Genomic DNA, 12,784 nt, shown 5'->3' with positions numbered 1-12,784 from the left:
TGAAATCCATTCACTTCATATATCTAGACAGGCTATGTTTCACTTTGACCTGTGCATTTGATCGATTACCTCCACTTCTCTCTGCATCACGTTCACATTGTACTTGTTATAATGATGTTTCTGGCTTTTATTTTTGCATTTGTGGCTGTATGGACCTTTCATTCTGCTTAGCTGCCCCTTGTTAATTGCCTATTGCCGTGAGAAAATACTGTTATCGTGAATGTTTATATACTGTATTAATTATGCAATGACATTCAGCTGTTTTTGAAATAGCTTGTGTTTCTTTTAGGCGTCATATTGAAATTCCATGGTTTCAAACATTTATTTTTTGTCGCCGAAAAATGTGAGTTTACCCACTTCACAAAATCACTGTTTATGTATGCACTTTCAAGTCCCAAAATAAATTTCAGATGATCGTTCAAATAATTGTTGAGTATTCTTTCATAACCTGAGCATTTGAACACTTTTCCTTAAAATACTAAGCAGTACATATCTAAAATTGCATTTACTAAGGGCACAATAAGCCTAAAGCAAAACTGCTAGAGTACACAAAACAAAGATTAATAGAAACCATGTCCTGAATCACAGTTTTCTCGCATAGGCTGCACACAAAATTCTACTAGAGATACATATTGAACAAAATGTACTTTGAGTATGAATGATAGAAGCAAAAGCAATATGCCCCTTCTCAGATATTTAAAGTATATTTTGAAGTTGAAGAAAAAAACGTTTATTACTGTGTGCAACAACATATAAAGTATATTTTTCTCTACTTCAAGGGGCTCTATGTAGTTTTTGTTGTGGGTAAAGTTACAGCTTTATAATTTTCACAAGTATATGATGACCTGACTTAAATGCCAGCATAGCTACAAAATGTGTAATCAGCAATTTAACTGAAACACCTGTGAGGGTACCTGGGGCCTTTAATAATGCATCACATTTTTTAGGTTTATATTATGTTTTGCATGTATACTACTAAATAATGTGAATACTATTTCAGTAAAATAACAGTTGTAAGGTAAAGGGTACAATTATTTCATCTGAGGTATGGATATACTGGAGTAAAAGTAAACAGCATAAGTATCTCAAATTAAACTTGAATACAGTAATTTACTCAGTTACCTTGCCCCCACTGAGAATAGAAATACAATTACAGTTAAATTAGTTTTACCTTTAGAGGATCTTTTCTAGACTTTTCCATGCAAACTGTAGCACTACGTTCAGGGTAATGATGCTCCTCAGTCCCCGGATGTAGTTCCTGGCTTATGAACAGTTTACCTTGAAGCTGAAACAACAATATGTAAGGAACGTCAATGCGTCCTGACTGTTACAAGAGAATAATAAATAACCCATTCTTTTGAGGCAGTTTGTTCAATAGTGGCAGTACAAAGGGTCGTTGGTAAGATGACACGATTCGGAACTAGTCGGTACTTACCGTTTTCTTAGCAGTGAGCGTCCCTGTCCCGCCATTTCAGTCAGCAAAGAGCTAACCATGATCCCCATCTGCTGTTCAGTCCAGTCAACATAGTCGAGCCAGTCGAGCCTTCATCGACGAGGAAAGCACCCCGGTGCCATTAAGCTCAGAGATAGTCCAAGTTTCCATAATGTCATCGAAAAAATAAGTAAACTATTCGGGGTGGTATTCCTTTCGAGGTCTGGTGTAGGAGTATTCGGTTAACGTTGACAGTCCCTGGCTAGCCTTCTGAGACACAACCGTTAAACAACCGTTTCGACGAAAATGAAAAATAGCGTTGCTCGGTTGGTGAATTTTAAAAGTAAATAAACATGCCAGAGGCCAGGTGAGCATCGCAGAAACAGATTTAAAGATGTCAGAAGTCTGTAAGGTAACTAAATCCAAATATGCTCAACCAAAATGCATGACAGGTGAAACTGCGAAAACCAAAATGGCGCAGATTCGTTTCCTCTACACGTATCTCTTCTCAATTGACGGATTCTTTCACCAGTTATTTTCTCTGATTAATTTAACTAATTTTTTTCGTTATTTCCAGCTAAAGTGTGTCTACTATTGTACTGGATTGTAAAATTTAACAACAACTTCATTTTAATAACGAAAACAAGTTAACAATCAATAACTACAGTCCCCATAATGCATTGCTTTTCCATTTCAATATCAAGTTGTGCATCTGTAAAATTGGCGTTTAGAATGGTAACATCAGACAATTTCTTTGCTTTTTCTAACATGTAATTATATTTTTTGTTAGAAATTAATGTAAATGGTAGTAGAACCTGTTCTGCTCTGTTTGACCACTAGAAAGAGATAAACTTAGAGCAACTTATTATATATTTTGTGAGTTTTTGTAGTGTGTTTAATCATGTATTCTTGTCACTAATACTCAAATCCAATTCTTCACGATTAAATGAGGATGATCCACAATTCAAACATCCAAATATTACTTATTGTTGTTTTTCTCCTATTCGTGGAGCCAGTTATTGGAATGTCCGAGTCTCCCTGAAGGCAACAGCAGCGATCAATCACACCTGGCATTAATCAGCTGATGATAGGGCTGATGAGGCGGCTCTGAGGAGGAGCAGTTTCAGTCCTCTCTTCTCGGTGGCTTTGTGGACTTTTCCCCTGATGTTGATCATGAAGCTTACAGGACTGTTGGCTGTGTTTTTATTCCTTTGTGCTGACCGGGGGAGCTCCGGGATGTCTCACCCCAAACCGTCCTGCCGTTACCCTCCGTCTCAGTGGTGTCGGTCCCTGGAGATAGCAATAGCCTGTAAGGTGAGTAAATAGACACTAATCAGGGCAAGGGGAGTCTATTTTCACGTTAATCCCGGCAGAAATGCTCAAAATGTTAAGATTAATTTTTAACTTAGGCTATATGAATCTGAGTTTTCCCACTACACAGTAATATTAATATTACATTTTTAAAGGAAACCGTGTGGAAGCAAATAAATGCAATGTCTTATTAAACTGGGTTGTACAAATTTACAAATTCCTTTTGGGTCCAAATACAGTTTTTTTTTTGTGAGAATTTAAAACGGTCCCCTTTTTCTTTTCGATTTCTGAAAAACTGAAACTTTAAAGTAATTTAAAGTTCTCTAAAAGGGTGAGAACGTATTATTTCATATAAATAATGAACACTTGGATATGAGTATTTACATTGAGCATCGTTGTCCCAAACATTTGAATTCGAGTTCAGTGGAGTTCATGTTTCCTGTTCTGGGTTTAAATGAGAGTCATGCTTCAGAAATTGAACACCAGTGGTTGTTCATGTGATGCTTAATCAGGTTCAGACTTTAATACATTTCATGCTTAGTTGATTAAATTTAGCAACTCAAGATTTTCATTTGTACCTAAATCTGACAATAATCGAGGGCTGCACAAGATGGAAAAAATCAAAAAATCCCCACTTGTGGGCATGATAATTTTTGCATAGAAATCTTCACTGAAAAATGGTCCTAAAATAACAATGTGACATTCTGAACCAAACAAATATGATTTCTTACATCTGAAGAAAAAGACTGAAGGTCAGGGTGTCTTTGCAGCACTTTGATACTTTATAGTAATATTGTTTAGTGAAATAATTTCACCCTCTCTTTTAACTATTGCACTTGGCCATATTGTTACTTTTGATAATAGTTTGAATGATTTTGCAGCCCTACTGTAATATAAACTTGAATTAAACACCCAATTACAGTACACCAGAGCCCACAGGGATGTAATAAGAGTGAAAGGAATAAAAGACTGTAACCCATGGATCTTTAAATGTTTTAGTTGTGTAGTGTCGTCTTATTTTAAAAACTAAACGTTGGTATCCATCATCCCCTTCAAAGAAAACAGGATCAAGTGCTCTTACCTTCACTGCCCTCCACTTCATGACATACTTGGAAGAAGTGTTTTAGTGACAAAGTAAGAAGCAGCAGAGGATATCCATTAAGTGCATTTACTCAATCACTTTTTTCATAAATAATATTCTGATATTGAAACATGAAAAATTAAAATGCCGGACTAAAAAATGTGTAAATTGCATAGTGCATTTTTTTTGGCTACATCTTCTGCAGTCTTCATGATGACCACAACCTTTTTATAACATTTTATTTTACCATGTTTTGAGAGTTCCTTTCCTTGATCCTTGTTTTTCTGTTTGTGCTGCAGGTTCAGAAGCAGTGTATGGAGGTGAACGCCACCAGACCAAACCAGTCTGTTCCTCCAGTGTCCGTCACTCTGTACTATGAGAGTCTGTGTCCCGCCTGCAGAGTCTTCATCACCCAGCAGCTCTTCCCCACATGGATCATGCTGCAGGACATCATGACCGTCACTCTGGTGCCCTACGGGAACGCTAAGGTACGCTCATCCTCGTCCTCTAGTTTATAATTTACGATTATTATTATTTCACGAAATGTGAGTATTATATACTTTCTCCTGCAGGAGGTCCCGTCTGCAAACTCTCCCTTCACCTGTCAGCACGGAGAGCCTGAATGCAAAGGAAACATGATTGAGGTTTGTGTGTTTCATCGCCTGTATTTTATCTCTGTCACATTCTAATGAATACAAACAAATGATTGATGTGTTCCCCAGGCCTGCATCATCCATTTAACCGGACACTCAGCATTTCAGATCATTAACTGCATGGAGTCGTCTGCAGATGTTCTCAGTGCTGCCCGGCCCGTGAGTATCCACTGAAAAAAGTGTCGCTTATTCTAAAGCAACACTGCTTTATTATAAGTTACATCACATGTTTTGTTTACATACTTGTCCGTAGAGTCTCTTGTTATAATAAACTGGATAATAAGCTGTGTGTTGCTGATGCTGTGTCGTGTCCTCTCAGTGTCTGCAGCTGTACGCTCCCTCCGTCTCCTGGTCCAGTGTCGACTCCTGTGTGAAGGGAGGTTTGGGAAACCAGCTGATTCATGCCAACGCTGCCATGACCCGAGCTCTGAGTCCAGCACACACACACGTCCCCTGGGTCACCTTTAACGGGGTAAAACACTGATGGATAAGTATCGGCACTGGATTCTTAGTTTTTAACAATCTGGATACAAAGTTTAATGGTCTTATTTGCAGACAATTCCTGCAAGTATTATAAAATAAAAAAGTTCTTTGGAATTGTTTTGGATTGAATTTGTAATGTTTAAAATCTTGTAACATCCTTAATGACTTTTTAAGCTGCAGAGTAAATGTTTGTCTGACACAAGGTGTGCAAAGCTGAAAGCTGCAGAGAGAAGAATTTTCTTTTGTAATGGTAAATATTAGATTAAAAACAGTTTTGAGAGTGCAGGTGGAAAGTGGGGGCATTGAGTCGTAAAGAAGAATCTCTTCAAAGATCTTTTGAAGGTCAAAAATCATCTCATCCTGCCAACGGATGCTGGTTGCAGACGTTCAAACTGGTCTGCTTCATAATGGAGGAAATGTAGTCGGAGATTAAACTGCAGAAGAAAACTGGTGTTGCTTCACTACCTCTGGCTTTGTGTCTGTACTTGAGAGCTGCTGATGAAGACTTGTACACGTGAAATGTGTTTACTAGAAGCTGGAACAGATTTAAACATCACACATCAACTTGTGTTTCAGGAATACACAGATGAGAACGAGGACAGGGCGATGTCGTCCCTCTTCCATTTGGTTTGCCAGCTTTACAAGGTTTGTTTGATTTCTTAAAGTCTTAAATATACTCCCTCATCGTCTCACAAGGTTATAGTGAAAAGTCTGGGAGAGTTTATCTGTTTGTGTTCTTGGATGTGACTGTAACTGTGTGTGTGTTTCCAGGGGGTGAAGCCTCCAGCCTGCACTGGGGCTGCGGTCAGACTGAACAGAGGCTTCTGCTGAACACAAACAAATACAACTTTAAAATGTTTCCTGTCTGCAAATTACACACATACCAAGTAACACCTTTATGATCTAACAACATGTGGAGTTTTGTAGCTGATAACAGTGAGGATGTAAAATCATACAGTGGTTTTTATTTGCCTCTTGTAGTTTGAAAGTGAAATAAATCACTCTCGTCTTATATGAAGCTTTTGATTAACGTTATTTCCATGTCACTAACAGCCAATCAAAGAAGGACAAACAGGAACAACCAGTCAGATTAATTTCAATATAATTTATTGGCATTTTCACTTAAAACACCCTGAACTCCCGAGACTCTTTTGGCTTAAAATGAGAAACAAAAATAAAGTTATTTTCTTTGACAAACATCGGAGTGGCAGATGTATACATTCTTGTAATAAAGTATACTTGATTTATCGGCTCCAGAACATAAAATCAAACGTCCTATGTTACAGTACTTTGTCTCGACAGACACGTTGAAGAATAAATATCTTTATAGAGGTTTGCACGACACAGAGCTGAGGAAACGAGACAGCGTGAACATTAATGGAGGCAGTATCAGCGCAACACAATAACGAGACTGCTGCTCGTCTACACACTGAACACTGTTTGGCACTGATGTACTCTAAAGGGCCGCAGTGCTGCTCTAACATGCCGATATGCAGCTTCGGGTTATTATTTATATTATTAGATCATATACAAAGTCCGGTTGTTAAAATGGCCGTCAGTAAAGATTTAGACTACAAAAGATAATGGGGCTCAGAGTAACTGGGGCCTTTTCAAAGTGTGAGCATCCACTGTAAGAGCATACCAGCACTCTAAATGACCGGGTCAGTGATCTGGAGGGACTAGAAGTTTCTACTGACAATGAAATATTTCGAGTCATAGTTGGTGCTGAAACACGAAGGCTAACGGATGCTTACCGCAGAGAACAGAGCAACTTTTCAGAAAGACACTGAAGTTTAAATCCCTGCTAGGCTGCTCTCAGGGAGCCAAGTGTGTAACAATAACACTGACTGCTTAGATTGTTAAAGGTTCATCCCGTGTGTGTGACGTGAAAGAGAGGGCCACAAAATGTAAAGCATCATGGCAACCTGCCCCTTTACATTCAAACAACTTGTGTGCAGGATTACATTCTGGCCTGTGGGTGGTGCTAGAGGTAAGGTATTGAAACAACTTGCACATTTGCTGCTGCTACTGAGGTTTACATGGCATTTAAATAAAGGACAACCTTGATGACATTCACTGTATGTAGCTTATTTTCTTAAAATGACAGCAAATATACTAATGATGTGGGTAAGGACAGAGCTAGAATATAACTGCTTTCACAGGAAACATTTTCTTTATGTATCCTGATTATACGTGAATCCCATTTTTTAAACCTGAAAATGAGTACGTTTCTGAGTATGAGTATCGGCATGTTAAAAACAGCAGAATGGTCCTTTAACGATAAGCTTCAACCACTCCTATTACATGTAAGGCTGCTCAACAAAGCTTACCAGCTGAGTAAATGAAATACTGATAGACTAGTGTTTTCTACGACTGCCTGACCAGGAAGTGCTTCATATCTTATGTAGTGGTTGTTTGCTTCCTGGCCTCTCTACATTAATGACGGCGACAAACACTCAACATGAACTCGGTACAGAAAGAGTCCTGAAAACTACACACATTCTCAAGTCTCAGCTATGCGTTAGGAAAAGGATGAACAGATGATCCGAAGTTGCACAAAATCTAATAAATCGTCTTCTTAAATACTGCTGACATGAATCATTGGTAAAAACTAACACTATAAAGTCAGTGACTTCGATACAATCATCAGGTTAAAATCTCTAGTGTAAAAATGTACAGCATCGTAGGCTGGCAGGTGTTTGTGTGTTTTCAACACGTATGGCACACAGTTCTCCCCGTTGAGCACTTTGGCTCTCATAAGACTGAAAAGCTGCTGGAACACGACCAGAACATGATGCGGTTCATTTCTGTCAGAAACCTTTTACACTGTGCTCCTTTTCCTCTCCACGTCAGAACCTGTTAGCAGGGCAGGAAACGTACACCACGGTCATTTATTTGGCATTATAAGATCTCTGCTGTGTGTTATTTATCTGGGGCTGAAGTTTAACTTTTGTGTAAAAATGTTTAGTAGAAGTAGAAAGAGAACAATCAGGCTCAGATGTTCCCTAAATTTACAAGCCAATCACAAAATCACTTCTACATCTGCTTAAATGAAGCTTGAAGCCTCTGATCTCCTGTTATAAATGAGCTGAGCCATGATCGCATTCATTTACAGGTGAGGCGGAGCAAATACCCAGCAGCAACTTTCTGTGCTGAAAAATTAAAGGAGCAATTCGCCCCCCGGAAAAAGCACCGTCAGTCAAAGCTGGTGTTCTCTGTAATCGATAGAAGCAATAATATTTAAAATTGGCGCCACAGCTGTGGAGAGAGTTTTACAAACGGCTCGGGGTTTCGCCCATTCTACATTCCTACAACACCCAGCGTGCATTGCGAGAGACGCTGGAGTGAAATACCGTTTTCCAGTCAAGTACATTGATCGCTGCAGGCGATGGCTCCAAACGGTACAGAATCCGAATATGATGAGAATATACCGGTGGATCTTCTAAAAAATCTTCAGGTCTGCAGTCTACATGTCAAACCTGACGATTCTGAACGAGACATGACATTGGAGGCGTGCGTCCTAGATTGAGGAAGTGTAGTTAAGCAAACTCCCTGGCTGGAGGTTTTCCAGGGCCCATTTGAGAGGCGGATAGCGTCCTCCAAAGGCACCGAGCCAAATAGCATTTTTTCCCACCATAATGGCATTAGCTCCCCATGATAGCATGATTGGACTGAGGTTGAAAATCAGCAAACTGGCCTTTTAAGCCAAGGAAGAAGCGGCAAAAGCTTATTGAATGGCCACTAATATTTAAGGCTTATAGTTATACATAACAAAGGACATGGCTGCTTTAAGAGACAGTTAGTAACGGTCTGTTTGGGAACTTCCAAATATGGTCACTTCTCGCTCCAAAAAACTACGCTGGTGACGGGCAAATTCAAACCCCGCCACAGTGGCTAAGTCAAGTTCTTATATACGGCCTATGTGCAATAGTAAGGCCCAATTAAAGGTTACATGTGGTGAAAATCTTTATCGTTCTCATTGTCAACAAAGCTCATGAAAAGACCAAAACCCACAATGAGCCAATCAAAAACACTAATTTTGATTCTTTTCATGGGATTTGTTGTCGAAAAAAAATAATTACACGAGCAATATCCTCGAAAGTTTGGGTAAAGGGAGCATGCTGTTACTAATATAACCGAAACTGTTTAAGTGCTAAACTGCGCAGCTCCTAGCTTCAGTGCTGCTGCCAGACAAAACTATATTTAAAGTTATTCATATATATTTTGGCATCATGTTTAATCATAAAAACTGGGACCACTTTATCAATAAAAACTTTCAGTTACAAACACTGCGACCTTCCTGAACCTGGATCTCAGTAACGTAAGTAAAGACTCTTATAATTCCACACCACAAGGTCGTACAGTTTGGTGTCGAGACTGTCATATCCTCAGCTTGAGGAGTTATTTTGCCCGGTTAGTTTCCTGCCCTGCCTCCTGGTGCTCGAGTCAGACGTCCTGTTTCCTGTGTGATCAGTAGGCCTACAGTGGGTGAAGCCCTTTGTGTGACTGAATAGAAGAGCTGAAGGGCAGAGACGGTAAAGTGCTACTGCGGACCGGAGGCACCCTGATAAAAAATGCTTTTCAAGCACATAAACACAAGACCAGCAAATGTACAACAAATCAAAATGTAAAACGAGGACACCGTTAAAATCATCTCAGGTAAAAAAATAAACTAATCATACAGGTGGTGTCTTTTGGGTTTCAACAGGTGAGACTGTGGTTCAGTCTTCTTCATTGTTCAATCTCTGCGCTGCTACAAGCTGGTTTACATACACATCATTTGATTGCTTCAGATGCCAAATTTCCTATTAAAGGGTTTTAATCAATGAAGAGACACAGGTTTTATAAAGTCTCAGGTGTCTCTGGTTTGGAGGTAAATCAAACAGGAAAGACATTTTGGGGTCGGGGGTCAGGTCAGGGGTACCCACTACATCCGTGCTACATTAGATTTATGTTTCTCTTCATACCCTGAGCTTATTGTCCATTCATTTTCTCGCTCTTGTATTTGGCAAAAATGATTCATCACTCACATCATTCTTCAACAAAAAAAATCATACTCACTTATTCCAACCAGACTCAATCGTTTCACATCCTAAATTAAATGGTGCAAAACAATTTCCAAGACCCTGTCAAACCACAGCGATCCTCATTCGCTGCTCACGTCTGAATGTCACGAGCTGTTATTTTGGAGGAAGACATTTCCTTTCCCTCTTGTTCTTGTTCGAGTATCACGCCTTGACTCTTCTCTTCTTCCCAGTTAAAACGCAGCAGTCTTTGTCTGGGACGCTCCGAAACTGAAGCTACAACAAAGCAGGACGGGACATAAAAGGCCGATCAGGCACCCAAAGAGGCTAAAACGATCCGAATATAAAATCAGAGAGGGTGTCTCCAGTGTAAAGGGACTGTAGTGATTTTACAGACTTCGTTGGTGAAGGCCTGCCCCGCCCGCGGCTCACCACATCCACGCTCGTGTCTCTCAGGCGGGGCAGGTTGTGCTGGTCGTTACGTTCCCATACGCAGACAGGCCACCCCGTCGCCCTCCTTGCTCAGTTCTCTGTCCCTGTCCGCCCCCTCCCGTCCTGGGGAGGCCAGCGTCCTGTGGGGTAGCGGGCTCCGCACCGTCATTGCAGCCAGACTCAGGGTCCGTGCTGGGTGAGGCGAGGGGGGGCGGTACCTGCTGGTGCTGCTGCGTGGGTCTGGGGACAAAGAGGGGGAGGAGGAGTCCTGGTGCCGCTCCCCACCTGACTGAGACTCCTCCTCTAGGGGGCTCTCCAGTTCAGACTCAAACTCCTCATCCTCATCCTCCTCTTCCTCCTCCAGAGTGAGTTCAAACTGGAACTTGTCCCCTGCTCCTCCTCCTGAAGGGACGGTCCCTCCTGCTCCCAAAGCGTCTCCTCCTGGTCCCAGCTGGGCGTGGTGCTCCTCTGGGCTGGAGGGCGAGGGGCTGCGGGGGATCATACTCTGGTACCACTCCCTGTTGTCCTCCAGCGTGTCCAGGATGTCCTGGGCGTCGGGGTGCACCAAGTCGGCCCACGTCTCCCACAGAGGGTGGACAACGTAGTCGATGAAGCCCACCTGGTCACGGAAATAAGATTTATAATGACAGTAACAAACACACAAATATCACAACAGTAAAATATGTAGAACTAAATAAAAAAGGTTGTTAATATATCTGCAGAGGTTGTTAATGATGTCAGTTTATACGTAAATGCTACACACACACACACACTCACACCTGCACCTCTCTCTTAATACACACAGTGCCTTGATCCCTTTCTGTTTCTCTCTCCTTCTCATATGTGGAGACCCTGCCTCACTCTCAGGTACAGGAGGGGTAGAAGTTAGGGGAGATAGTAAACTAGTTACCGGTAATAGATCACGGCTGGAAATGTTTACAGAAATTACTTCAGTATAAATTATGTGTACTTTTAGCTGGTAAATGATGTGTGAATGAAGGGAAACATCAGCAAAGGTGTTGAAACCTGGGAAATACAGTACATAGAAAGTCGTTTCAGCAGTCGTTACCTGGTTCTTCTCTATGGAGGCATTGTGTTTGTCACACATGGGGCTGATCTCCATCCCCTTGTCCCGCTCCCGGTCTCCCTGGGTGAAGAACTCCACCATGATGCGGTCCGTCCACTTCCTGTAAAGCTCCAGCGGTTTGGTCGGGTTGCTCAGGTCGGCACAGTGGACCATGTTCTGCAGAACCTGGAGGAGACACGCTCAGTCAGTCTTCATGCTGGTTTTCTTTTTCAGATGCTTTCATAACGTCACCGACACAAGAAAAAACTGTCAGCACCACAGCAATACACAGTGTAAAGTAGTTCAGCTCTACACAGGTGCAATGACTCTATGAATCCAGCAGGTGGCAGCACGGTGACACAACATCCTAGTTGAATAAGTTTTTTAAGTGTTTTAGTCCCAAACAAATTAAATTGTCTGACTATGTAACACAGTCAACCCTGACATCCTGAGTCAGCTGAGGGTGTTCTCACCTGGATGCGGTCGGAGTAGTTGTCCAGCAGCAGAACTCCCAGACTGGTCACCTTCTTTGTCTCCACCATTGTCTTCATGTCTGCCAAGAAGTTCATGTGTTTGGACATATCTGTTGCGAGCACCTAATGAAGACAACAGCCGAAAAAAAAGAGCTTCAACACATGACTTTCAATCAAGTGTGACATGTTTGTGCTTCCCATGTGATCTGTTCATTATTGATAAAGTGGTGTACACATTCTACACCCCCCTAGTCCAAGTAGATGTTATCTAATGCATCAACTGCATGATGATATTTTGCCAGTAGGCTTTGTCCAGATACATAAAACCGTTCTATCAGCAGGGCATTACTGAACATAAACCCCACAGAAACATGGTGAAGTAACCACATTGTTCAGCTAGAGTTTGGCTTCAAAGGATGACGGCGTGTTGTGTAAGACGTGCAGCAGTCTCACCATGTCGATCACCATCTTGCGGAGCGAGTCTCTCTGCTTCTTGCTGAGGTTTTCAAAGATGTCACAGTTGTCTTCTTGGAGCAGCTTGAAGCCCACGGCTAGGTGGTGATTCTCCAGCACCGAGGCATCGTTGTACATCAGTGCTAGCTCTGAACCTGCAGGTAAAGTAGGTTGAAGTTGATAAACAATGTGTTTTTCTGAAGTTTGTTGTGGTGGTTGAGTACGGAGACGGAGGAACCTACTGGTGTTGATCAGGAACTGGTTGGTGACTCCTGGGTGGTCGACATCATGGATGGCACTAGCAAACAGGGCAGCCATGATCTCCAGGTCGGTGAACACAGCCTGGTATCAACAAGAAACATGATACATGATGTGA

At 41.5% G+C, this 12,784-nt stretch overlaps 2 protein-coding genes across 2 annotated transcripts in view; one reads left to right on the top strand and one right to left on the bottom strand.

The window, feature by feature from the left end:
* Nucleotides 1-2,605: 2,605 nt before the first annotated feature.
* Nucleotides 2,606-5,895, top strand: ifi30b (IFI30 lysosomal thiol reductase b). The gene is made up of 7 exons (XM_069680162.1): nt 2,606-2,746; nt 4,124-4,312; nt 4,397-4,468; nt 4,547-4,636; nt 4,797-4,949; nt 5,537-5,605; nt 5,732-5,895. Exons 1-7 carry the CDS (start codon nt 2,606-2,608, stop codon nt 5,789-5,791), a joined length of 774 nt encoding a protein of 257 aa, XP_069536263.1. The 3' UTR covers nt 5,792-5,895.
* A 3,247-nt stretch (nt 5,896-9,142) lies between these two features.
* The window catches only part of LOC138606908 (3',5'-cyclic-AMP phosphodiesterase 4C-like), a 28,647-nt gene continuing 25,005 nt past the window's right edge, over nt 9,143-12,784 (bottom strand). Inside the window, exons 12-16 of the mRNA XM_069679384.1 lie at nt 12,651-12,750; nt 12,409-12,563; nt 11,956-12,078; nt 11,486-11,668; nt 9,143-11,035 (exon numbers count right to left, since the gene is read on the bottom strand). Of these exons, the coding sequence (XP_069535485.1) occupies nt 10,463-11,035; nt 11,486-11,668; nt 11,956-12,078; nt 12,409-12,563; nt 12,651-12,750 (1,134 nt within the window). The 3' untranslated portion in view covers nt 9,143-10,462. The remainder of the gene's footprint in view (nt 11,036-11,485; nt 11,669-11,955; nt 12,079-12,408; nt 12,564-12,650; nt 12,751-12,784) is intronic.

This window comes from Semicossyphus pulcher, unplaced genomic scaffold (assembly GCF_022749685.1).
Source record: "Semicossyphus pulcher isolate SPU_LCO1_2020_fin unplaced genomic scaffold, fSemPul1.0.p SCAF_4, whole genome shotgun sequence".
Lineage (NCBI taxonomy): Eukaryota > Metazoa > Chordata > Actinopteri > Labriformes > Labridae > Semicossyphus > Semicossyphus pulcher.
The sequence above is the reverse complement of the archived record's forward strand: the minus strand, read 5'-3'. Positions and strand labels throughout refer to the sequence as shown.

Excerpts from the sequence above, each read along its gene's own strand:
- ifi30b (XM_069680162.1), top strand. The coding sequence starts at position 2,606 with ATGAAGCTTACAGGACTGTTGGCTGTGTTTTTATTCCTTTGTGCTGAC. Across the intron at positions 2,747-4,123 it reads AGATAGCAATAGCCTGTAAG|GTTCAGAAGCAGTGTATGGA; the intron begins GTGAGTAAATAG and ends TTTGTGCTGCAG. Across the intron at positions 4,469-4,546 it reads GCAAAGGAAACATGATTGAG|GCCTGCATCATCCATTTAAC; the intron begins GTTTGTGTGTTT and ends TGTGTTCCCCAG.